At 41.6% G+C, this 26222-nt stretch overlaps 1 protein-coding gene across 1 annotated transcript in view; it reads left to right on the top strand.

Moving 5' to 3' along the window:
* The window catches only part of LOC104338293 (tyrosine 3-monooxygenase), a 33501-nt gene extending 8052 nt beyond the window's left edge, over window positions 1-25449 (top strand). Inside the window, exons 6-12 of the mRNA XM_009944321.2 lie at window positions 3595-3740; window positions 9553-9688; window positions 10338-10407; window positions 12096-12152; window positions 15805-15900; window positions 21463-21596; window positions 23185-25449. Of these exons, the coding sequence (XP_009942623.1) occupies window positions 3595-3740; window positions 9553-9688; window positions 10338-10407; window positions 12096-12152; window positions 15805-15900; window positions 21463-21596; window positions 23185-23344 (799 nt within the window). The 3' untranslated portion in view covers window positions 23345-25449. The remainder of the gene's footprint in view (window positions 1-3594; window positions 3741-9552; window positions 9689-10337; window positions 10408-12095; window positions 12153-15804; window positions 15901-21462; window positions 21597-23184) is intronic.
* The last annotated feature ends 773 nt before the right edge of the window (window positions 25450-26222 follow it).

The raw sequence follows: 26222 nt of genomic DNA, 5'->3' as shown, positions 1-26222 counted from the left end.
TATCTGCCCATCTCAAATTTTACTCCTTGGTGAAATGTCATGTTTTGGTCATTTATTTTGTTGAAAGCCATGCTCATGAATGGTCTTAACTATTCACTTTCCAGAGCAAATTGCATTTTCCTGACCATCTCCCTGCCTGGCAATCCTATCAAGATATCAGAAACCAGAGAACACCTGGAGCCTATAGTATAACTTTTTCTAACTGACCTCTGATTAACTATAGCTATGGTGGCAACAGAAATACCACCTGTCCAAATCTATTACCAGGAGAAAATGCCCACTCGGTGGATGGCAGTTCGTTCATAGGATGTGGCTAATCCAAAGTTCATAGCCAGCCTTGCTTGTTCTGCAAATATTCGTTGCTGTTAACATGAATAAGTATCATTCTCTCAAATGGAAGGTAAAGGAAATTTTGAAGTGCCCTTCCAGTATACATTATTTGCACTGTAAAAAGGCCTTTGACATCATATGAAGTGATGGCAAGTTATTTTTACAGGGGTGCAGTGTTTCTTCACTGGGGCTTTGTTTCTTCTGAAGATTTTCCCCTCAGACAAAAAACCCCTAAACTCCAAACAAACAAACAAAAAAAATTCAATTTAAATTATGTTTGCAGACTTCATGTGAAGTATGTGGCAGATTTGACAAAGCAGAGTTCTTATTTCGTGCACCTCTGTTTCCACTTTCTCCCACTAACTTTAACAAATATCAGTAATCAGCAATAATTACATATTTGCATGATAATACAAACATAAATATGTCCAAACATTCAACTAGGAGCAGAGCCCCAGGACTGTACAAGGTGCCACATGTGCACATAATAAGAGAAAGTCTTTGTTCAGAAAAGTTTACAATTTAAATGGAAAGACAGCCTGAAGGTGGCAAAAAGGCAGAATGATGACTAAATATTATAACTGTGGACTTGAAAAAATTAGACCTTAAGTGATTTTCCTGAAATTATACACAAAGTTTATGTTAATGGCAGGAATTAAATCCATACACTAGCTGTCTCATGCCAGAGCCTCAACCACAGGGCCATCCCATCTCTTTCAGTGATTATTTAATTTTAAATAAAATCCACTGTGCTGTAGAAACCTTGAGGAGTGTTGCCCACAAGCACATAGAAACCTTGCATCCAACTGATTCAGGCGGTCACATTTTTATTAAGCTCAAATAGGTTTTTATATCATCTTTCAATTGTCAAAGATTGATGGTCGGTGTCACGCTCATGATTGCTACCACCAGCCAACAATCTTGGCATGGGATGGTGCGTGGGAATGTCATATTTAAGAAAATTTAATATTGTGTTCTTTCCTGTTTTTCTCTTTTGTTGCCAACCTCCACTATTCCAGCCCTTCTCCACCTAGAATTAGCCCCACTGTGGTAATGGAATAGAACTTTAAAGGAGTATCTGCCCAGTTCCTCCAACAGCCAGCCCCAGCAACCCAGATTCTCTTGTTATGTAAAGCTGTTTCCAAAATTAGACCTCCCAATGGTTATCACAGCCCCCTGGGGCTGTGCCCTGAGGTCAGCTGCATTACAGCACAACATAATTGAGCACTATGCAATTGAATGGGAAATTTGTAGCACAGACTAAATTCCCTTGGTGTTGACTCTGAAGAGCTGTTGGATGCCTTCAGTTTGTAGCAATGTGGTTATAAAAATGAAAACTAATCAAGTGAAGAAATATGGCTTTCAGAAAACAGAAGGTACAGAAGATCCGAGTTTCTGTTTTCAAGCAGACTTCTTGGAAGGCCCTGAAACTAAGTAGTCATAAAAGATATCTTATGGGTAAAAGCTATATAAGAAAAAGGGAGAATCTAGGACAGAATTATGGGAATGTACCTGCCACATCTTCATAAAAAAGCTGAATAGTGCCACTTTTTTTTCTAAAAAATAAGGAAATTTATGTAAAATAAGGTCATTGCCTTTAAACTCTTTCAAGAGTCTGGCTCCATCCTTCGTTATGAGTCTTCTTTCTAGATTATTTCATAGATCACGCTTTCAGCAGTTTCTCTTTCCATCTCTGGACTGAAGTACCATGAAGCAGCAGCTTAATGGTTCTTCAACTAGTAGCACCTCTATACAGTGAGGTGTTACACCCATTTGAGACACTGCATTAGGGCAAACTAAATTGTGGTCTGGAAATACCTGTTACTCTGTTGTCTTCGGAGGGAACTTAGATGATTGCCTTAGAGGTACTTAGAGAGAAGGGACACTTAGCTTTGATAATTATCACTAGTCTCTGAGACTGTCTATGTTGGGACACACAGTAGAATGATACTTTGATAAAAGAGACTGTATGTGCAGAAGTGCAAACAAGCCTGGTCTCTCTAGACTCCAGTCTGGGGATGAACTCTGTACTGGTTCAGATCCTGTGCAATCCACGGAATTCAGTAGTATTCTATGGGGAAACAAGCCATGGCAGCACTTGAACTCCAGTCCTGCTCATATTTTCCTAATTCTTGTATGGAAATGGCCCAGTCTCCTGCGGCTTTTGCAATAGTGACAGCAGCCACTGTTTCCCTCTGTTCTTTTCACTTTTTTTCCTCCTAAGATTTTCCTCCCCCCTTTTATTCCAGGTCATTACTCCCACACTGTGCAAGACATTTGTACAAATGAAGAGAGCCATTACCACGGACTGGCTATCGCCTCCATAGCAACAACAGCATCACAAAAAAAAAAATACAATACAAAAACAACAAAAGGTCATTTTCCGTAGTCAGCATTTCCAAGAATGATCTCAATTTTCATAAAACAATGTTTATAAAATTGTTAACACCCTAGGGTCACGTCTGAACAGAAATAACCATTTCTATAAGGGTCTTTGCCATCCTATTACTATTTGTTTATTTTGCAACAGCTAAATATATTCCAAACCACAGCTCTAAATCCAAGCACCATCAAGTTTGGGAGAAGGTTGAAGCATGTGCCCAAATCTGTTTATATATATTTTTCTTCATCTGGTCTCTTTTTGTATAATGAGCTAAATGCTTCAAGAAGTTGGCATGTCTTTCAAATACACAGCCCTTGCCAGGCATTGTGAACTGCGAAAGTATGAACCTCTTTGCCTGTCCAGATGTTACTCTTCAGTATCAGAAAAAGTGCTTTTTTAGAAGGAGGTTTGTAAGAGTCAAATATAGGCTAGGCTTTAGCATGGAGATGGAGGGACTGGCATTTCAAGTTGTACATTGGCATAGAAAGGGAGGGAATACCTGACTCATTCCATCCCTGAACTGTGCAACATAGACTCTGCTTTCCTCCTGGGATTTCCCTAGTACCTCCTACACCCTTATACCTAAGCAAGAAACTCTTCTGAATCAGGATTAGAGTCCTGTTACATTAAAAGAGGGAGTAGGAGGGGATAAAACAGATCTGCTGAACAGAACCTACCTTCTGGAGGAAAAGCGAAATAAAAACCCCTTATACTTTATTACACCCACCCAGACATCAGCTTCCAAACACCAGGTGTCCTCAGTTCAGATTTTTAGACTATTGTCTATGCTGGGGGTTTATGACTGTCTGTGGATCTGTAGACAGGACAGACAAGCACTGCTTTATTGAGGTGCATCAAACTATACAGCTTTTGCTTTTCAGGAGAGAAGTGTACAGGAAGCTGAGCAGCCTTTACCCTACTCATGCCTGTACGCAGTACCTGGATGCTTTCCAGCAACTGGAGAAATACTGTGGCTACCAAGAGGATAACATACCTCAACTTCAGGATGTCTCCAGATTTTTAAAAGGTCAGTCATTATGAACCATGTTTTATTCTAGGGTTCCCTGGATATGTTTGTACACCACGTACACACACAAATCACCTCATAGGGCCCAAACTGGTGAGCAGAGCTGATTAGGTGTAGGGCTCCCTCGTGAATGATGAGCTCTAGCACAGAGCATTGATGCCAGGCATATCTAGGGACCAAGCTGCAAGTATGTTTCTGTTTGCTCTGTGAGCAGCTGCAGTTGGTGTAGCACTAACCAGCTAATTCCAGTACTAGCAGCAGTACAACCACAACAGCACACTGCTCAGCATGACTTCCACACACAGATTTTCTACAGATTTGGCTGTGTTTTATGTTCTATAGCTACGCTCCTAGTAAGACCCAAACAGAAGTACAGGTACCCACCTCTCAGGTCCACTTCTTTTCTGATGCATGAGAGAGGATGGCAATTTGTGTTAGAGGAAATTATTTCCAGGAGGTTCTGCTAGTCAGTCAGCAGCTGCCTTGAAAAAATACTGCTTTTTTTCTGTCTGCTTGACCTCACTTGATAGACTAAACTCTTTGGTACCTACCATGTGGCTGACAGGAGAGTAGCAAGGCCGTGGTGCTAGTCTGTAAATGCATGAAGATGTGGCCTTAAATGAAAGGACACATAAAATTGCTGGGCTGACCTACCTGCTGTTAGCTGGGGACTAACAAGCAAAGGCAGAAGAGACCCGGTCCGATTTTTATGAGGCTACAGGCTGCAAGGATTCTCAAGGCCAGGTGCTTTGTGTCAACCAGCTCATTTCCTACAGTGATCAAGAATGATTAAACAAAGGTGGTCTTCTTACTCATTCCCAGTGACAAGGAGATATGCCAGAGAGAGAATGACAGCTGATCACTATGATGAAATAAATAATAAAAAGTATGGCTTAACTTTAAATAAATTAAACTTCTATACAATATTCAGGAAATCAAGTGACCTGCTCCATAGATTAGTAGATCATGCTAGCAAGCTTGAATAAGCTTTCTGTTGCTGATGAGTTTTCTAAGACACTCCTATTTTTAGTCAAGATTCAGCAGTTCAATGATAAAGTTTTTATTGCACCTTTAGTATAAGGGAATGGAGGGTTGGTATTAAGCACCATAACACCCAGCTGTAGGAATTTTTTTGTGTATGCATTATGTACTTTTTCCTGTATTTTCCCTTCTATTCAACTATACATTTTACTTCCCTCTTATAGTAACTGGGCTGATAAATATTTTTTTCTTATGAAGTAGTTGATCTCATCTTATCTCATTTACACAGTAGCTGACAGCAGGGAGCTCCAGAAATCGTATGATGCTGATTGGATTACCACAGTAATTCATATTCTTTAAGTGAATCAGGTGATTTCAAAGAGGGAGAATTTAAGATAAAGTAAGAATATCATGTGATAATACTATTTGTATTGCTTATGTTGATTTACAGGATTTGATTGCCTGGAGTCTGGGCCTGCTCACTTCTTTTGTAGGCTCACTTCTTTTGTAGGCTCTGGTTCTAAATTTTCTCCATGCCATACAAATTGTCCTAAGCAAAAAAAATGCAGAAAACCAGTAATTCTGAAAATTCTGCTATTAGCATTTGGGAAGACGTTTTCAGTCAGTTTCAACTCATCTACTATAAACATGAGGTGTCTCATGTAAGCTAACTGTCCAAACTGTTGTAACCGGGAATAAGAATCAGGCACTTCAGAGGAATTTTATTCCACCCTGGAAAGGGTGTCTAAGGAAAATGGAAAGAACGGCTCTTGGGAGCACTGGTCCTACCCTCCCTAAACTGTAGATAAAATGAGTTAGTTTAACCTATGGGCTTTGTAAAAGATTGTGTATAGATGGAGCAAAGTTTGTTCAAAAGAACTGTATTTACATCTAGACAAAATTAAGAGCAAGTAAGCTATTTTAGTCCCATTATGTGGGGCTTTGGATTGATATCTTACTTACCTTCAATGATTCCATCTAATAAGGTCATTTCAGTATGCAGAATACTTTCTAGAATAGCATGAAGATTGACATTATTGCAAGGTCCCTTTGTAACAAACTAAGTCTGAGTCAGAAGCATCTGCAAGGTTTGTAAAATTTGTGTTGAAGACATCATGCCAAGCAGCCACCGAGTGAGGGGTATGATTTATAAAGACTTCTTCTGATTTATTACTAATTTGGGTGGCTTTTAACATCTGTGTCAGGAAGGCCAGAATTTTTGCTCCATACAAGTCATCAATCTATTGTGCTTAGGCTCTTTCCTGTGTTACAGGTGTGTAGGGCTCAACCAACCAAACCTTAACGAAACTCTTTAGGCTGTGATGTGTCTCAAAATTCCTTGGCATACAGTGGATGTATTTCAACTACAGCCTATGTGGAGATGCATAGTGCAGTTCCTCCTGTCACTGGTTAGCTCTGGGTGAGCCCTGAACTGTCCCACTCTCCCATTTCGGACATAAATCCCAGCATGTATCTTTGCTAAATACTGCCTCTAAGGACTGGACCATTCTTCGGCACGTGTGATGATAAGACATTATATGGAATAGAATAGAATAGAATAGAATAGAATAGAATAGAATAGAATAGAATAGAATAGAATAGAATAGAATAGAATAGAATAGAATAGAATATTTCAGTTGGAAGGGACCTACAACGATTATCTAGTCTAACTGCCTGACCAATTCAGGGCTGACCAAAAGTTAAAGCACGTTGTCCAAATGCCTCTTCCACACTGTCAGGCTTGGGGCATTGACCACCTCTCTAGGAAGCCTGTTCCAGCGTTTGACCACCCCCTTGGTAAAGAAATGTTTTCTAATGTCCAGTCTAAACCTACCCTGGTGCAGTTTTGAAAAACTTCCACTGGTGCAGCTTTGAATATAATAAACTATAGCGATGCAGAGAGAGAGAGAGAGAGGGAGGGATATCCTCGAGACAAAGTGATCATGTTATAACCAGCCCACACAGCCAGATAAACTTCTATCTTCTCTTCTACTCAGCACTATCTATGAACTCCAGCAAGCAATTCCTTTTGACTTCGGTACAAGCTGAACTACAAGATGTTTCTAGTGTCACCTGGCCTACTAGTGAGGCTGGTTTGAACAGAAATGAACTCTGCATCACAAGTATTTCATAATTACTTAAAGGGAATTTAAATGGTTAACTTGTGACCATTTAACATGGTAAGTGTTTTCCTAAAGGGTTCACTAGATGAACCTAGGCACACCTTTCTTTCTAGGAAAGATGTTTGGACTTAGGGATTCATTGTCCTCTGCAGCTGTAACACATTACAGTGAGTGAACTCAAGCAAGATCACACAACAACGCACAGGTCTGTATACATGAGGTTTTTAGGCCAAGAGTTAAGCCTTACAGATCACTTTAGCTCAACTACTCAAGACGTTCTCTTCAACTCATTTTGACTTCAGAAATCTTTGGGCAGTAGGTCCAATCAGCCACATCTCCAATTCTCTGCTGATTGCTGGTTTTATTGTGCAGCAATGAAATAGAAGTTCAGATTTTGCAGATATTACCTTCAGCAGATAACTTTTTCCTAGGTCTTTTCACGACAACTGGCCAAGTCTGTTCCATCAGCAGACTGATTCACTGGCCTATAATTAAAAGGGCCTCTCAGGGAACATAAACTGTAATTTTCATTTTCCCTACTGCTCCTCCAACAGGGATGCTAAAGCAATATAAATTTCCCTAGACTCTTTCATAGTCCTTCCAAAACTGTATTACTGAGGGCTTGGTTCTCATCTGATATATTTTTCAGCCGGTGCAGTTTTCACTTCACTTGGACTCAGAATTTAGCCCAAAGATGACCAGATTCTGAGATTTTCACATTCCTCTGGATTGGCTTAGTATAGCATCGGCAGCAAGGGATTACCTTTCTTGTGCCAGCTGCTGGCCAGTGTGTAAGGAGACATAGCTGATGGTCTGCCTATTTCCCCAAACACCCTGCTTTCTTCACTGGAGAGGAGGGAGAATACTAAGCTGCTTTAGAACCATTTCTGATTCCCTGGTTAACTCTGATGCCTTTGCTAAGTGTATAGAGAAAGCTAAAGACATAATCTCCACAGGTGTTTTTGCTGTTGTTCAGCTGTGAGGCAGTTCTGTACCCATTACCATTGAATTCAGTGGAGCAATGGAAGATAACCATGGCAAACGTTAACCACCCAGTCCCTCACATTGTCAGGTAGAATCATTCCTTGTTGTCCACTCTTTTTTTGTCCTGTATAGATTCAGATGTTTTGCCACTTCCAATTCTTCCAGTGAAGCCTTTTTTTTTTCCTCCTTTTATTCTCTCTTTTCTGTTTTTTAATGAGAGAAGTTCTAATAGCCAGACAGAGCAAGACAAGAAATGCTGGAAGCAACATTAAAAACTGAAACAAAACAAGTCTTGTAAATGGCTTGGTTTCTGGGTGGGATTCTTTTTGTTTGTTTACATAAAATAAATTATGTTCCAGGCTTCGTGACACAACAGAATATGGATAGAGAAGGGAGAATAAAGCCATTTCTGAACTTTTTATAATGTAATTTTATGTCTAAAGAAGATGACATGTCATTTATTGGAGCTGAGAATGCAACACAGATTTTGAATATAGGACTTCAAAAAGATTATCACTGGCTCTCTTTTAAAGCAGTGATTTTCAATTTTCTTAGCTTTGCAGACCACCAACATGTTTCCCATGGAAATGTAGATTTTGTATTCTGCTGACCATAGGACTGCTTATTTTGTTAGTTGTGTCTCACAGACTTTTTGTAGCAATGCAGGGTGTCCTGGGGTAACACTGATAGCCCAAGATGAAATCACGGTGCAAAAGTATTGCATTCTTCTGTCCTGTTCTATGGACACATGCAAAGCAAAACATGCATGATCACATCACTGGGAGGCTGTGTAGTTAGTTCTAGACAAATACAATGGTGAAAAAAAACACCAGAGGTGAGATATAGGTGAGAGCAGTGATGGAAACTCTGATGTTAGATGGTTAAGGGCCACATTCCAGAACCCTTATCTTTGACGAAGACCTGTTTGCTCTTTTTTCTGCACGTTCCCATTCTAACAAAGTCCAGGTGGAAAGCTAGAATTGATATCAAGTTTTGCCAGTGCTGAGCTAGTTCATACATGTGGAGCATGCACTGATAAAGGGAAATGAAATTGAATAGTACGCTCCAATTCTACCTCTGGGGTAGGTTCAACTAGGCCCACTGAGGAACAGAACTGCCCAAAATGGAGCAGACTCATGGTCCACCTACTTCTGTCTTCAATAGTGCAAAGTACCAGGGGTTTCAGAGTAGGGTAAAAGAAAGTCTGCAGCAGGGGTCTAAAGAGTAACCTAGCATCATGGAATAGCCAGGTGCTCTCAGACAAGTGTAGGGGTGGGGTGTCCCTCTTATCTATCTCCCATTTTTCTTTTACACATGCTGTACAGGAAATGAGAGAGAGAATCCAAGAAATAATAGATCAGCCAGGACTGAAAATGCAGCATCATATATGACCTCAGACACATCATTGACATGTGGGACATAGTAGACAAATGTGCGTGAATGTGCTAAAAACATAAACAGGGGGAGGCAGTACTGCCCTACCTCGTATCGTTGCTGTGTGAACACGGGTAGGGTGGATGGCTAGGTGATTCGATGTAGTAATTGGACCCATAGCAGTACATGGGCACACCAATAATGATAGGTCAGGATATTCCTGCTATGCTTAGGTGGAGGGAATTACTGCAACAGAGCACGAAGGTCCTCTGAAACTGCTTATGTGAAGTAAGTATGCCATGTCGTTGTACCCTAGAAACACCTAAATTCGGTCTTGCTTCCGTTTGCAGAGAGAACAGGTTTCCAGCTGAGACCAGCTGCAGGACTGCTGTCTGCTCGTGACTTCCTTGCCAGCCTGGCATTTCGTGTCTTCCAGAGCACACAGTATATAAGGCATTTCTCTTCTCCTATGCATTCCCCAGAACCGTAAGTTTGATGCCCTGGCTCAGTCCCATCCTTCTGAATGTATTTGGCATGATTCTCTTGGGAAGGACTCTGGAGCTCTATCCAGTAATTCACAGAATGAAACAATTTGAGAAACTGGTAGCTAGAGAGTTAAGAGGGGAAGTCATGCATGAAGGGTGTGGGTCTCTGTCTCTCTTGCAAAGTTGTCTGGGGAAGGAAAAGACTGGAGAGTATCTAGTTTAATCTTTTCATCCTGCCTTCAGTTACCCTCTGCTGGGTTTGATTCCCTGCTGTGAAACTCTCCCCATAAGTGCTGGCCAGACAACAGCAATTACGTTTCATGAGAAATTACAAGTTCGCAGACACTTTTTCTGTATGCTGGGATAAAACAGGAGCCTTTCAAAGATGTTGTGACATAGGACTAGTCAGTGCCTGTGCCATCCCAAGTGAGACAATGGCCAAGGTCACAGGGGGCAGCTGGCTCCCCATGGCAGAAGGGAATACTCTGCCATGCTCCCTTCAGAGCCAGGCTAGGTATGGAGGCAGCTACTGCAGAGCAGCCCTCACACTAGCTCCCTTTGGGGGTCTATTGGTTGAGGTCCTTCATGGGAAGATCACGTAGGGCAGGAAAAGAAACCTTTATTAAACATTAAGGTCACTTGTTTTCCAGAGACTGCTGCCATGAGTTGTTGGGTCATGTTCCCATGCTGGCTGACAAGGAGTTTGCCCAGTTCTCACAGGTAAGAAGCTTGTTCTGCTGACTATTGAACCAACTGCTCTGGATAGCAGGCCAGATATGCCTCAAAGGCATGCTGCTCACCGTGCTTGAAACACTATCTTAAGACCTGATTGTGTCTGAGTCACAGCCTCCAGGGGTGGTGGGCTAGCAGTGCCTCAGGAGACATTTACTCCAAAGGAGTGGTAGAACTGCTCCCTATGGACATCATGTAGAAGAAAGGGCAGGCAGTGCTTGTGGGACTTCTCTGTGGGAGGGCCGTGTCTGTCTGCAGAAGGATGCCAGTGGAGCCTCTGCGGTGCTGTGTGTTGGAGTTGTACTGAGTATGCCTTTCCCCTGGCTTACTGTCCTACACCACATGAACTTAAGCAGCAACAGCCATCGAGCCCTGAGGCTGGTTCTGTCTCTGGATGTTCATTTTTATCTCACATGATACTTTAATTGTGTCCATCACCATGTCATTCATTAGAGTTATTTTTCCTTTTACAACTCACCAGATTCTCACAGCATTGCTCACACTGGGGAGGAGGCACCAAAAAGCAAACAGGACTTCTTTGTACAATAAGGGGCTGTTTAGTATGTGCAGTCAGTGTCAGACCCAAGTGAACTCAATGACCTCGTATAATTAAAGCCTTCATAACTATGAATGTGCCTCAAAACCATAGCAGAGGGAAGAAGATAATTCATATTCTAGGCTTATCAATCAGTGGCTAGTGTGGAAATTGGCAGTAAGAGCAGAGGGGTTACGTGATGTAGGTCCCTGTCAGAATATCTTGAAAAGAAAGCCAGTCCACCTCATATAATGTGGTTTCCAGTTTTATCAACTTGGATACATGCCAGTTTCCATTTTGGTCGTAAATATTGGTTATTATCAGATTCAGATGAGTAGTACTTAAAATATCCCAGTGGCCTATCATTTATTCTAGAAGAAACCTCTCCAGTTCGGTTCAATACCAGAACTGAAGACACATTAGAAATAAGAGATTGTAGCAATTTCAAAACTTCCAGCTTTCCTCTTTTCTCATTTATAACACAGACTAGACAACATGGGATCATATTAAATGAATTTTCACATGTGACTTTTTATTTCACAAAGTGTCTTCACAGTTGAAACTCATGAAAATTCTTTTTCGTTCCATTCAACCTGAGATCATGAATGGTGAAAATGCCCTGATTTTGTTTGTTTGCTGCATGATATGGCTCCTGGGATAGCTAAGAAGAGACATGTACAGATTCCTATTGTGAGAATAACAATTAACGGGGAGCACAGACGAGAGTAAACAGAATCCTCCCTGCACGGATCTGACTCTGTCATAAGGGCTGTCAGAAAGAAAGCGAGAGACAGAAAGGTAATGTCAAAGAAAAAACCCACCTTGCTGTCCTTTCTTCTCATGCTTTCCTATAAATCTCTGCCAGGGATAGACCAGCATTAAGCTGAGAGATGGTTAACTTTATACAGAGAATGCTGAGGAGTAAACACTCATCTAATGTGGCTCCCAGTGGTATGTAGCTGGGGGCCAGGGAGAGGTAGGCATCCTGGAAGCCATGGAAGGTCATTTTGGGTGACAAAAACAATGAATAGTTCATGCTATTCATGCTAGAAATGATGTGGTTCTCCCCTTCCCCTCTTTCTCTCCCTTGGGCTGAATAATCACACTAGTGTAATGCTGCCTGCTTGCTTACTTGCTTTAGGATATTGGACTGGCTTCCCTTGGATCATCTGAAGCAGAGATTGAGAAACTGGCCACAGTAAGTACAGATGGCAGTTTAATATCAGAGGCAAAACCCAAACAATTCACTGCATGTCCCTTACTGTGCAGGGAAGGCTCATCTCCAGTGTCTTAGATTAGCTACAAAAATGGGAGCATCAGCAGGATTATCTCTTCTCACCATTCATGGATTAAGGAAGTGCTGAAGCAGGGGCTGGAGTCCCTCTGGGAGAGCCCAGAAGTGTGTGATTGCACCTGAGGAAATGCTTATACTTTTTGCTTCTATAAGAATATATTGCTGAAGCTGAGTTTCTACAATTTCAGCCACAGAAGGGTCCCAACTTGCTTTCCAGATTCACCTAATAGCCTGGATACCCAATCTGATTCCTGATTTTTCTCACAAGGTGCAGGGAACCACCAGAATTTGATTCATCCATTAATCTCACAAAATATGTGAGCACTTAAAAGCAATTTGAGATCAGGTACTGTCATTTGGTTTTGAGTCACTAGACTGTATACATCTGCCAAAACAACTCATACAGCCCCTTGCTGCCATCTTAACTTGTTCTGAAAGTGGGCTGGAGGGCAGATGATTTTTTTTTTTTCCTGATAATGACAGCCATTTCCCAGTCATGATGGTTTTTTCAGGGGAGGAGAGGAGTCTTACCCTCACCCAGCTGCGTGACGCTCATTCAGGAAAGCGGGTGGATGGGAGGAGACTGTCACTCCTGAAATTCCTCACCTAGCCTTTAGCCCCACTCGTGGTGGGATGGAAAGAGGCACTGTGTGAAGGAGATTATGGCTCACCTAATATCTAACTGCATGTATCCATCCCTGGGTCAGCACTAAGTAATACCAGCAGTATTTTTAGAGTTCAGAGAGCAAAAGGTACCAGTGCTGAATGTTTCGTAGCATCATTCAAGTCCTGGGGTGGTGATGCGAGGGACTATGTGGGAAGAGGCAGTAGCACATCCATATTTCCTCTGCAGTTATCCCTCTATGGATCTAGAGAGTCTAGATCAAGATAAAGATCCATGCCTTTGCTAGGGTTAAAAGAATTATGGGTCCTGGAGAGCCATTTTGCATCATTACCCATGTCTTGGTGAGTTTGGGTGGAGGCTGGTGGCTTACATAACACTCCTCTGCAAGCACCCCTCCCTGCCCCTGGACTGGCTAGGACTAGATTAGAGATAGGATTAAGGTTAGAAGAATGAAGGGTCTTAGATCTGAAATTCTCATAGTATAATCTAGGGTTTGGGGACATAGAATAAGAACACCTTTTTGAAAGAGCTACCTGCAGTTCAGGATCTGTGAGAATATGATTTTGTAAGGACCATTGAAGTATTCTGAACAGTAAACATATTCTGGATGAACATCTCAATCTTCAGTTGTTTAAAAGTTAGACATTTAATCTAGGCTTATTGTTTAGGTTCCTTCACTAGAAAGTGGATAGAGAAGAACCTGTGATATATTCACAATCCTGACATAGATGTCTAACATAAACTGCTTTTTCTCTCTGTAATTCCCTGTCATTCCCTGTTCATTATAAAGAGAAAGTAGATAACTAGTTTAGAATATACACCAACATTTAAGCTAACTGAAAGTTTATTTAAAGAATTTCAACTTGGCTGTTGCTATGGTCTGTAACATTACAAATGTTACAGACAAACTTGGAAATGCCATTATTTCATTCACTGCCTGTACTTCTCTAAGCAGGTGAATCTGTGCACAGGAGATGGGAAATCACCAGTGTTCATGTCATCCACAGAGTGCCACTAGTACCATGTCCTGTACCCTGTTAAAACATTGAGAGCCAAAAGAACCTCGCTAACTAAGGTCAAGGGAGGTGATTCTGCCCATTTACTCCACTCTTGTGAGACCCCAGCTGGAGTACTGTGTCCAGCTCTGGGGCCCCCAACATAAGAAGGACATGGATGTGTTGGAGCGGGTCCAGAGGAGGGCCATGAAGATGATCAGAGGGCTGGAGTACCTCTCCTATGAGGACAGGCTAAGAGAGTTGGGACTGTTCAGCCTGGAGAAGAGAAGGCTCCGGGGTGACCTTACAGCAGCCTTCCAGTACCTGAAGGGGCCTACAGGAAGGATGGAGAGGGACTTTTCACAAGAGTGTGCAGTGATAGGACAAGAGGGAATGGCTGTAAACTAAAAGAGGGCAGATTTAGATTAGATATTAGGAAGAAATTCTTCACCATGAGGGTGGTGAAACACTGGCACAGGTTGCCCAGAGAAGCTCTGGCTGCCCCCTCTCTGGAAGTGTTCAAGGCCAGGTTGGATGGAACGCTGAGCGACCTGGTCTAGTGGAAGGTGCCCCTGATCATGGCAGGGGGGTTGGAACGAGATAATCTTTAGGGTCTCTTCCAACCCTTGCCGATCTATGATTCTATGATATCTAAGGAAACACCAAAAGGAATTCCTCCTCCTCCCATGTCTCATTCTCCAGTCAAAAAGAACTTCTGCAAAATGAGGAGATACTAGGAAGACTTTTCGCTGTGAAATAATAAGAATCGAGATTATTGACACAACAAGAATTCAAAATTATTAGTTGAACTGTAGAGAAAGCAGCTCAGGATTCTGCAGAAAGAAAGATCCTGGCATGCTGTTTCTTTAGGGGTAAATTTGCAGGTTAAAACCAAGTCATCAAAATTATAAGACATATGAAAAAATGTGGGAGAAAGAAAGAGAAAGAAAGAGGCAGAATAGACAGAGTAACATACAGTTTCACATTATTTAACAAACTGTCTGCAGTTCTTTGAGAAAGGTGCTGAGAATGTGATACATATGGCTAAACCAAAGCCAAGGTCCAGCCCTGTGTGCGAGGCAGCAGAGAGCTATGTGTCCCTATGGGAACCTTGAAGAGTTGTGGCACTGAGCCATCTTCCTGAAATGCCTCGTTTTCCATGTTTTTGTTTTGCACAATGCCTATCCAGCTGCTCAGGTGTCAGCCTCTGTCTAGAATTGGTCCTACACTGTGGATTTCCTTGGATGGGAAGGGCTACGAGGTTGGCAGAGTTAAGAGATGCTTTTATCCCACTACTGTCCGGCAGGTGAAGGAAGTATGCTCCTAAGCATGCTTATTGCAAGAAAAGCCCACCTATCCAAGAAGAGAGACCTGTATCTGTGTCCTCTACTGGAGCATGATAAAGATGTAATTGGCATAATCTAAAAGGGTACATTACTGCTAAGGGATAAGTCATTCTTCAGTTTTTCTGAATGCTACCACACAGACAAAGAGGGAGGGAAATTGTCCTTTCAAGTACCTTTCCTAGGAGCTTGAACCCTCTGTGGGGGTCTACCTGTCATTCTGGGAACTATGGGTTGAAATCTGCCCGCTCCACTATCTATGATGAAGCTCAGGGTTAAGAGGTTTCAGGGTAATTTGTAACATCTTCCAAAGAAGGAAGGGGCTAGGACTTTCTGACTGTATTTACCCATGCAATTACCATTAGCAATTTTTTTTCTTTTTTTGGTAAGTGAGAATGGGAATGATGGAAAGTTTTACAATTTGTGTGTTTTAAGTATGCTGAGACAAAAATTTTCTTAATATATAGATCTATAAAATTTGAAGATACAAAGACATTAAGCAATAAAGATGAAAGAAAACTAAAGGAAAAATGAGCAGCTTAAAATTGAACTGCCCGTTGAGACTGTTTTTCATAAGTTGTTCTTATTACCAGCTTTATTGGTTCACTGTGGAGTTCGGTCTCTGCAAGCAAAATGGATTGATCAAAGCTTACGGGGCAGGACTGCTTTCATCTTATGGGGAGCTTATGGTATGTGTCAAATGCATGGTATTGAAAGATTTCTATAATCCATTTTTTTGAACTCTCCGGTAAGAGCAAACTGCTGTTTCCTCACATAAAACTGTATGATGTAAAATACTGATTTTTCTTCTGCAAATAATTTCATTCTTCCTTCCTAGAAGCTACTGAGTAGGGGAAAAACTACTGTAGGATTGTACCTGTCTTCCACCTAGAGAGATGAAATGCAATGAAAGCAAATATCCTAGAAAGTATTAGATTTGCTTCTTGCTGCTCCTGGCCAGTAGTAATACAGTTGACTTTAACATAAAACTCATGTATCTTTCTGAATTGCTCACTAGAGGGCAATATTATGCCTGTTATGAAATCTTCTTTGTGCCATTGACATTCATGTACATACGAATCAGAAAGGCACTGACTGGCTGGACTGAATAAAGTGCAAAGAAACTGTAAATAGCATGGAAACTGACAAACAGAAAATGCTTTAGTATTTTACATTCTTAAATACGTTTTGAAATTAACCCCAGCTCAAGTTTTCTGTAGGCAAAGATCTGCGTACACTGCCCTACCTCGACAGATTAACTGTTGAAAGACGGACTGTACACCTTTACAGAAAGCTTATGGGTTTCCCCTTCTTTGGACAAAGAGCTGATACAGGAGATATTAATTTCTTCTCAGTTTCACAAAGCACCAAAGCAGATGATACGTTTCTAAATGCAAAAGCCCTAAACTGGTATCTGTAGGTCTCAGTTGCTTCAGGTTGTGCAGATACTGGATGAATTTTTGGAATTAGTAAGAGCCAAAGGAAAATGAAAAGCACTCTTTTCAAGCTTTTTTATAAACCAGGAATCAATTTTTTAATGGGAAATACATTATAAGCTTAACACATAGACACAACAGCCTAACAGCCAGCTACGTGATATATTCACATGGTACGATGGCTGGATTAGCACAGCTTGGACTCCAGTAACTGGAGATAGTTGGACTGTTATGACAATAAACCTATTACAAAAATCTCCTAATGCTGTACAGGTCAGTCTGCTTCCCAGTCAGTTGACAGAAGGAAGAAACAACATGTTAATGTAGCTCAAGACATTTACAATAGGAATCCCAAGAGAGGGGCAGCTGAGGGTGAACATACGGAAAGGGAATCCTCACAGACATCAGCCTTCATATCATCACCGGCCGAGTTTAGCATTGGTTTTCTCCCAGTGCTTGCAATTTGGAGACTTTTGTGAGCAAACTCTGTGGTATATGATTTGCAGAGATTTCTCTCTCGATAAGCTGAGAGATCTGCATACTCATCAGCCCTCTAGAGAAATAAATGTGCCTTCCTTTCTACATAGCATCCTGATCTTGTGCCTGACTGCTCATGAACATGAGCAAAAGTGCGCTAGCACTATTGCAGCACTCATCTGTGCAGTGAAACATACGAGTTTGAAACAGCAGATCAATGAGCTCCCCTAAAAATTGGGCTCTAGTGCAATGCATTTGGATTCCATGTCTTTCTGTTCTAGGGTAAGGCTGAAGCTACTGTTTCTCTGAGAATCCTTCAGTACTTGTTCTACTCACAGCCAGCAAACAGGAAACCTAGGCTTGCTTTTACTTACCTGGTAAAACCCAAAAGATCCAATATCAAAACACAGTTCAAGGCAACATCTATTCTACTCTGTTTGCCTGAATACTTTGTAGTTTTAAATCAAATGCCTTTAGATGTTAAACAGGGTATTAAAGGGCAGAGGTAATCATATTTCCAATACTTATGTAGCTTTCATAGTAATATGCACAACAGAATCTATCTGCATGATGTTACCTCCTTTTTCTGTTTAATTTTGACACAGATGAAGGTAAAATTCGCATCAGAAATGCTCACTTTTGGCGGCTGGAGTTGAGCGTATCAGTCGTGTGCTCTCTGTCCTCTCTTTCTACCCTTTTCTTCACCAGGCACCAACAAGGTCTTCTGCTTTTGATTAAAGTAGTAGGCAAGAACCACTTGCTCACAAAACTGTGCTACATAACATAAAAGTATAACTGCATCTCAAATTTCTTACATCTAGGGTTGACAATGGAAGTAGTGACTGCACTTGAATTGATAAATGACTGATTCTTGTAATTATTTTTACCATCAATAGTTGTTGGGTAATGCTGCTGCATAAAGTTTTGGTACAGCTGGGTCCACCTAGGTCTTCATCCATCATATTACTGAAATTACATGCAGATATGATAGCATTCGTATTCAATAGGTAATGAAGAAGGATTACCCCCTCCCCACCCCCTTCCAAAAGTGTATCCATCTTGCATATAACACCTAAGACAGTCTGAAGATGGGCAAGTAGTTCACCAACAATGTTGCCATGTGCCCTGTACGGTTTCTGTGTGAGATCTGCAAGTTCATCAGTGTGCAGCTCTCGGGACAGCAGCTTAGTGGGTTCTGTGCACTTCACCTTGAGCATCTGAAAATTCTTGTACACAAATTAATTACATCCATGGCCTTAAGTGCTGAAGTTTCCTTTACGGCCGACTGATTAATCTCACTGATTTTTATTTGGAACAAGACTGAAATGCAGAAATGATTCCATTTAATCATTCTAGTCTGCATAAGCATCTGATTCTAACTTTGGTATAGACAGTGCCAGTGTGAGTAAAGTGCTGAGGTCCTACGCCTAAGCACCTGCTAGCAACTTGAAAACATATGCCAACGTTTTCTTTTACAGCTGAAGAGAGGAAATACGTGTAGTGCAGTGTCTGCTTCATAGAAAGAATTTTTTTCAGAAATACAGCAGTGGCTAGGCAGTTTTCTTAGAGAAGATGAAGACGAATACAGTGAGGCTCGTGATAGGCCTCAGTTTCTTGCATAGCTCATATTGCAGTCTTAGACTGGCTCTTGAGAAATCTTTAGATAAGTTTTGATACTGCTCGGGAGAAAGCCGTTGTCCATCCTGATAATTATCTGCCAGTCTTCTCAGTATGGGCCCGGATATGGGCTTGTGCATGGAGGCCCTGAATTCGATTCCATATCATTTAGCTGATCGGCGTATTTGGCACACGCAGACTCACTGCAGCTCAAGTGATGGAGAAGACATGATGCAGCAACCTGTACTAAGGAGGGGTTTCCTCATCACTGAAGACTTCTGAACCAGGAATAGCAGGATGATTTACTCCCCGAGTAGGCAATAAAGGCATGAGTTACGAAGGCTAAACGGTTGGCTACAAGATGATAACATCTAACCAGCTGGAGAGGGTGAGCAGCAGTATGTCCAGCTAATGTTATGTGAGAACTTAGCATCAGCAAGGAACCTGGGAACATTCCTGAGCTGCAGCCTGGACTGACTGTGGGTGTGTCACTGTAACTCAGGGAACCACAAGCTGGCTAAGAAATCTTCAAAACCTTTTCTTATTCTGCACAGCACCCGGTCTTATCAGTTTGAACTCAGCGTCAGGTATTTATTTTCTGTGGATGAGCTGATGCTGCCCAAACTCAGGGCATAACCTGGGAGAAAGGCAAAGGATGAGAAGTAGAGCTAGACGCTGTCTGTGTGAGACTTGCACTTGAATCCATGTTACCTAACAAATAATTTCGTGACAGCAGCTAGGTATTGGAAGGGACAGAGTAACCGTACCCAAGTCTAAACTGAACAGTTGTAATGGGTCTGACTGCTGGCCAATCTTGCCTCCTGTGAACTGTAAGAATTCCTCCCCAACAACTCTCGGTATTGTGCTGTTTATTTCACTATATTCTGTCAGCTGTTCTGCATTATCCAAAATGCTTCTCCTGTTAACACTCAGCTGGACTCTGTCCTACATACTGTAAAATCTTATGGCTCGTATCACACTTTTGGCAGCACTCAGTGCTACATATGCTTCTCTTACAGCACAACAAGTACTTGTAGAGGCCTTTAAGGCCATCCGGTTTCAAGATGAACTTCCACTGAAATAAATGGAATTTCAGTTCTGCTTCAACATTGACAGCATAGTGGGACCCCTGTCAGGTTTTCAGTTTCTGAAATCTTTTCCCATTAGTCCCCAGAGCTTCTAAGATTAGAAGAGCAGCCTCATATTTGTGTATACCATCCATCTTAGGTTGTATGAGTGCTCTCCAAGGTTTATTCTTCAATTACACACTGCAAATGAAGAACAGGAAAACCACCATCTTCTAGCATTTCATTTTTTTTTTTTTTTTTTTTTAAAGCCCTGTATTAATTTCTGCACCAGTTCTACAGCAAATTGGCCTACTGGTTAAGGCAGGCCTCCAGTGATGGAGAGTTCAGGCTCAGTTCAGTGAAATATCTAAAAATGTGCTTAAGGGTACTGTCTGAATATTTCCATTTAGCAAATTGAGATGAATGTCTTGTGCAGTATCACCCAATCTTACCAGTTATTTACAAGTACCATGGGAGTTGCATTTGGATCATGAAATAGTGAAAAGAGCCTTCTGAAGGCTGAGGAGGGAGAGATAAAGACAAATGGGCAGATCTCAAAGAAGGGGTGGGTACTAAAAGACTGTTCCTAGGTGGATGAGGCCCACTGTCCTGGCTGAAGGTGGAGAGAGAGGTCTCAGCTTTGACTAGGACATGTTGCCTTTTTCCTTTTTGTTTGTATCCACGACACTTGACCAAAGTGGCCCTGGCACTCACCAACCTGGCCAACTGGAGGCCAAATGAGTTGTTAGGCACATCTGCGGCACAGTTCTAATGTCACTGGAGCCGAACTAGATTTTGGCTATCTCACTTGGGTTTCAGGGGCTGACAGACTGTGCAGGATCTCACTTTAAGCCTGAGCTGTGCTGCCTTCCCAGGATCCTGTGCAGGTACCAAACAGCCAACACCAATACCTACGCAATCACACTGTCACCAGCTCTGTTGCTGGGTGGTTTAAAGGTATTTCCAGTATGTGTAAACCAATGATAGTTGTGCCCATGGACTGTAGCGTGGACATAAGTGACTTCCATAATCCTCCTGTCTGCCTGAGGCAACAATGTAGAAGAATCCGAGAAGAACATATAGAAGAACCACTGCTAGTCCAGAACACAAACATACACACACAGAGTATAGCGCACATTTACATCTTGGGTTTTGGGGAAGATTTTAGGCCACTTAACTGGCATGGGATCTGTGCAGAAAATACCAGGAGTATTCTGTCTGTTCTTCAGTGCAGCAGGAAATGTGAGATTTGTGACATGGGGACTTTGAAATAGTGCTGCACAGGACTGTGAATCTTCTACAATACTAGCTGAAAAAAGCAGCATGATATTATTTTTTCTTTTAGATATTCAGGTTTTGGGGGTGGCATAGACTTTCCCCTCCTTGTCCGAGAATGTGGCTATGGTCCCAAATTGTACATCACTGTAATGCAGGAAATATATATTTCTGTTTTTTTATTTTTTCTTCTTCTTTAAAAAAAAAATTATTAATTGTTTTATTAACTGCTGAATATGAAAAGCAGCTTTCACCTGTGAAAGAACAGGAGTTGATACTACCTTTAGCTGTTCTGCAAAGAGCATTTCGCAGTCCGGTAAGCACTAATTCTTGCTGTGTTCATTCACCTGCTCTAACCTGTGTTGTTCCCGTTACAAAGTACGCTTTATCAAACAAGCCAGAGTACAAGCCTTTTGATCCAGAAGTGACTGCAGTTCACCCCTATCAGGATCGAGCTTTCCAGCCTGTCTATTTCATAGCAGAAAATTTGGAAGATGCCAAGGCCAAGCTTCAGTAAGTAAAGTGTTTTTGGGTATTTTCACTGAGGGGGGCACAGTGGCTTGAATCCTAACCTCAAATACATCTGTCACTACTGAAATAACCATGCCAGGCAATCTCACTGTACACTTCATCTGCACAGTGGCTTTTTTATAGAGTTAAACATGAGATTATCTCAGAAAAGCTTCATAGAAAATCATAACTACATATGGTTATGCCCTGTCCCATGCTTCATCTTAGCAATGCCTTGTTTTAGCAACTTCTGAAGTAAATTCAATAACTGAATAGCGAGAGTAGAGTGCAATCCCACAGCTGGGGTGCCTGTGTGCTAGTCCATACAAACAGGAGGCCGTGAAGAACTGATTTACCCAAGGTCATATGGAAATTTTACAGCAGACTCAGGAATTAACATGCATCAGCAGGGGACTTAAAAACAAGATTGCCTTTCTCCTCTGATTATATCTGCACAAGAATGCAGAATCAGCATTCACAGGCAGTCTAATTTCTATAAAGTAGCTGACTACAACCTAAATAACATTATTTCAAATTAGCTTGAGGTGTTTCTAAATGCATGTCTTGGACTGTGTTACATTATGCAGTAAAGAATTTAAAAAAATAAATTTAAAGTAAGCAGGGTCTAAATTCTGGCCTTTATCTCCAACAGTTAGAACAACACGACCCATTCGGGCTGAAGGCAGGAGGCTGGTTGTGGAGCTACTGGGAAGCATGTAGGAGCTGAAATGAGGAATTTATTAGAGGAAGATAACCTGGGCCAGACTTACTCCCTACTCTCCCCATCTCTTCCCCAAAAACACTGTGCTGGGGTTATAGCAATGGCAAATTAGGCCCCTCATCTTAAATCTGAAGGTTCACATCAAAATTGTACTGTGTGTGGAAATGTGGCTAAGAATCCACTGGCAGAAGAGAGTGGACTTTCAAAAGCGTTTGACTCAGACAAACCTGAAAAGAACTTACAAGGACAAGGAGTACACCATTTTCAGACTTGAAGCTTTTTCATACGTTTTTCAACTGTTGCACAGCCAAAGCTGTTCAAAATAGCCATAGGCTCAAGAATCTGTCAGAATGGAAAACATAAGGCAACATCAGTACAGGGGGTTCCTACCAGCGTGTACTTCATGGAAACATTGTCGAAAATGGCAAGCAATCATGTTTTTTCTTTTAACAGAGGCAGCAAAATAGACCAGGATGCCTAATATCAAGAGGTTTTTAGAATTTTACACAGAAAGAGCTACTCCAGGATATTTCTTGGAACTGAAGGCAGCAGACATGCTGTGTTCCTGCATTCCTCAGCTTGTGGTTGTAATAACTCTGAATTGTGCTAATGTAGAGCTGTAAGAGCACAAAAGGGTCTGGGCCAGCCACACTGAAAAGCAGGCACTGTAGATCTTTTGTGCTGCGAGTAGTTCAGCTGTGGGAAGGATGTACTGCACCAGACAACACTAAGGAGTAACAGTGAGGAGGTGTCACAGCGGCCTCTGCTCCCCGATAAATCCATGCCTACATAGTGAGAAATTGGGCCCTGAAGGTTTTACGGTTAGGGAAACGGCTTCTGAACTAGCAGCTCTGTCTTCTTCCCCCACAGAAACTATGCTATGAAGATCAAGAAGCCTTTTTCTCTGCACTATGACCCGTTCACCAGCAGCATAGAGGTTATGGACACATCTCAGAAAGTCAAGAGGGCACTCCATCAAATGAAGGAGGAACTGAAAAAACTCTGCTTGGCCCTTGAAAACCTGGCTTAGAAGTACAGTAGTACATCTCACCTGGAACTGAGATACCTGTAGACGGTTCCAGCACTTGAAGATTTAGTGATGAAGCTATAGTTGCATGCAAAAATCTTTAACCCACAAAACAGCTCTATCAAGCTAATCTTTTCACTTAGGCTGCTTAGTCACATTAATGAGTACATACTGAGTATATTTTCATGACAAACAAGACTAAATTACTGCAATTTTGGGTAGGTGATATGAGCTACAGCTGTTTGGAGTGTATTTATCTGTTACTATTGGACTCTTACAGGGTTTTTTCGATTACCTGACTCCTTTTCAATTTATCTGTCACAAAATAGCACAGTAACTCTTCAGCCACACAGTCTTTTACTTCCTCCTTAAATGACATGATCGCAGTATTTTAGGTTGGCTTGCTGGCTACAGTTACCAGTCCTTGTGGCTAGCTCTTTTCTGCTAGCAATTACTATCAGCTATAGTGCTCGCAGACTATGAACGGTTCCCTACAATGTGCAAATGCAGGAGTTTATAAGAGGATCTTCTTACTTCTGCTCACTATTTATTTTTTAGACACTCCTCTCATTCAGTCACCTTCAAATATGGCAAAATAATTTCCTGTCATATTTGAGATCGCAGAATATTTGTCCCTTCGCTAAAAAAAGGCAGAAAAAAATAGGTCCGTGATACTCTGGCTCTATCATATACAAGGATGCTTAATTTGAAAGGGAAATTTGGATTCTAGGAAGGAAATTTTGGTGTAAGGAAGGATTTTCAAAGAAGCTTTTAAGAAACAGTCCTATTGTTATTTCTTGGGATTCAGATACTCCTGGAGACCTTTAAAAATCTTTGTTTTCTTCTTGATGTCATGATGATTGTAGTAACAACCAAAAGACCAAATGTACTAGAACATCTAGTGTAAAACCTAAGGTCAAACACTAGCAGCCATATAGCCTTGCTATGGAAACAACATCAGATATGTGCTCCAACTCACCTTGCCTCCCTCTCCAGACCCTCTCTGAGATGTGTCTGAAATTCACCTGCACTCTGCAGGTCACGTTTCCCAGAATCAATCCCATAATTGCCTTTTCTAGACTTTCTTACTCTTCATGTCCCCTTCCTTCCACTGCTATCCACAAGTAGAGACTAGTTTGAGAAAACAACACGAGGCTTATGCCTAGAAGGATTGCTTCTCCGCTTAGCAGCAGCGCAGACAGGTGGGGTTGATGCAGGGTATAGGTATGGCATAAGCAGGGGCAAAGTGGATCTCATGGTGCAAGCTGTATGACAGTGATCTACAAATGTCAATGTACATTTTTCCTGCGCAGCTTAGAAGCTCTACTTCTTTTTTAAAATTATTTTTAGCACATGGCAGACAGCAAGGTTGTCCACTACTATCCACAAACTGCCAGTGTACATGGTTTGAACTCTGAGGTAAATGTAAGGTGGTTCGGCTTTTGGTGGAAAAGCAGTTATCATCGCTGCCTTAACTGGTCACTGTGGGATGGGATCATGCACACAGAAAGTCACAACAGAGCAATTCACATGCTGTTGCTTCATATAGAGCTTATCTCACTGTAACTTGTCCACATGCCAGGCTTAAAGAAACTGTCTGACTGAATGTTAGTGGGATTTTATCTCTTAAATCTTCATGTCCATAAGTACTTCACAAATTTTTCCCATGGGCAGAAAGAGTATTTAAGATCTGCGGAGCTGCTGCAACTGCCCCATTTTATTAAAATGTGGTGAAGCCTGAAAAATTTGGAAGTATCTTGGCAGAGATGGCTATGAGACTCCTTCCTCTCAACAGCAGGAACATCCCAAGTTCTTTCTTTTCTTTATTTAAGTCCAGGATTCTGCTCCAGGAGAACACTCACATACCATAAACCCTGTTGCGCTAAAGACTCAGACAGGGCCAGAGCTGAAGTGAGCTCCTTCGCTTCCAGTATGTTTGTGCTGCGATGGAGGATGATCTCTCAGCATACTTTCACAGATTTAATTCTACTTATCTTGCTCATACACACACACACAAATACCATTTCTCTTCAGAGCAATTTGTTTTGTTACATATTGTAATAATTTATCTGTCTGCTTCCTGCCAATTGGTGCATAGGCAAAAATGCTTGATAGCTCACAACAGATTGTTTTCAGAAGTATTATTTTCATCAATCAGTTGTTTTACAGTGAAAACTGAACCATGTGCTCCAGTTTCGTGTGTTTTCTTTTTCTTTCTTTTTAAGTGGAAGATTATGCCAGAGCGGAAGAGCTATCAAAATATTTTCTATAGATGGACTCTGTAGGCCATAGGGTCTTTTTCATGTATTCCCTCTGAAACAGTTGAATGTGGAGTTTAGACTTGAGTTTGGCTATTGCTCAGAACAGACCTATATTTGGAAGAAATGCGAGACCTGATGGATTTGTTTTGCCCAAGGCCTCACACTTTCCTTGGAGGGACTCCAGGCCCGCCCACACACCCTTGTCTTTTCCAGTTCCTGTAGCAAGGAGAGAAGAAGAAACCATTTGGAGCCAGATTCTCCCACCCTTACACACGCTGACTGCTATCGGATATCTTGAGTAATCCCAGTGACAGCACTGAACCTATTTAAGGTGCTGTACAGAGACTGTGAGAGCAGGATTATCAAAACCTCTGCAGGTGTACTTGCATTTTTATTGTAATAATGACAGTCAGCCTGAATACACAGATAGGGCAGGCTCCAGCGAAGCTTAAAAAAGCTTCAAAAGTAATGAATTTGACTACTTGGACTTCTAAGAAGCACAAATATTTTTCCAAAGGAGGCGAATCTTTCCCTCCTTACCCAGGTAATACCTACTACAGGACAGCCATGTTTGACACTTCCCTCTAAGGACATTCAAATCCTGCTCTTCTGATTCAGTG

The sequence above is a fragment of the Opisthocomus hoazin genome, chromosome 8, assembly GCF_030867145.1.
Source record: "Opisthocomus hoazin isolate bOpiHoa1 chromosome 8, bOpiHoa1.hap1, whole genome shotgun sequence".
NCBI classification, from domain to species: Eukaryota; Metazoa; Chordata; class Aves; order Opisthocomiformes; family Opisthocomidae; genus Opisthocomus; species Opisthocomus hoazin.
Note: the sequence above shows the minus strand (reverse complement) of the source record. Positions and strands in the feature narration are given on the sequence as shown.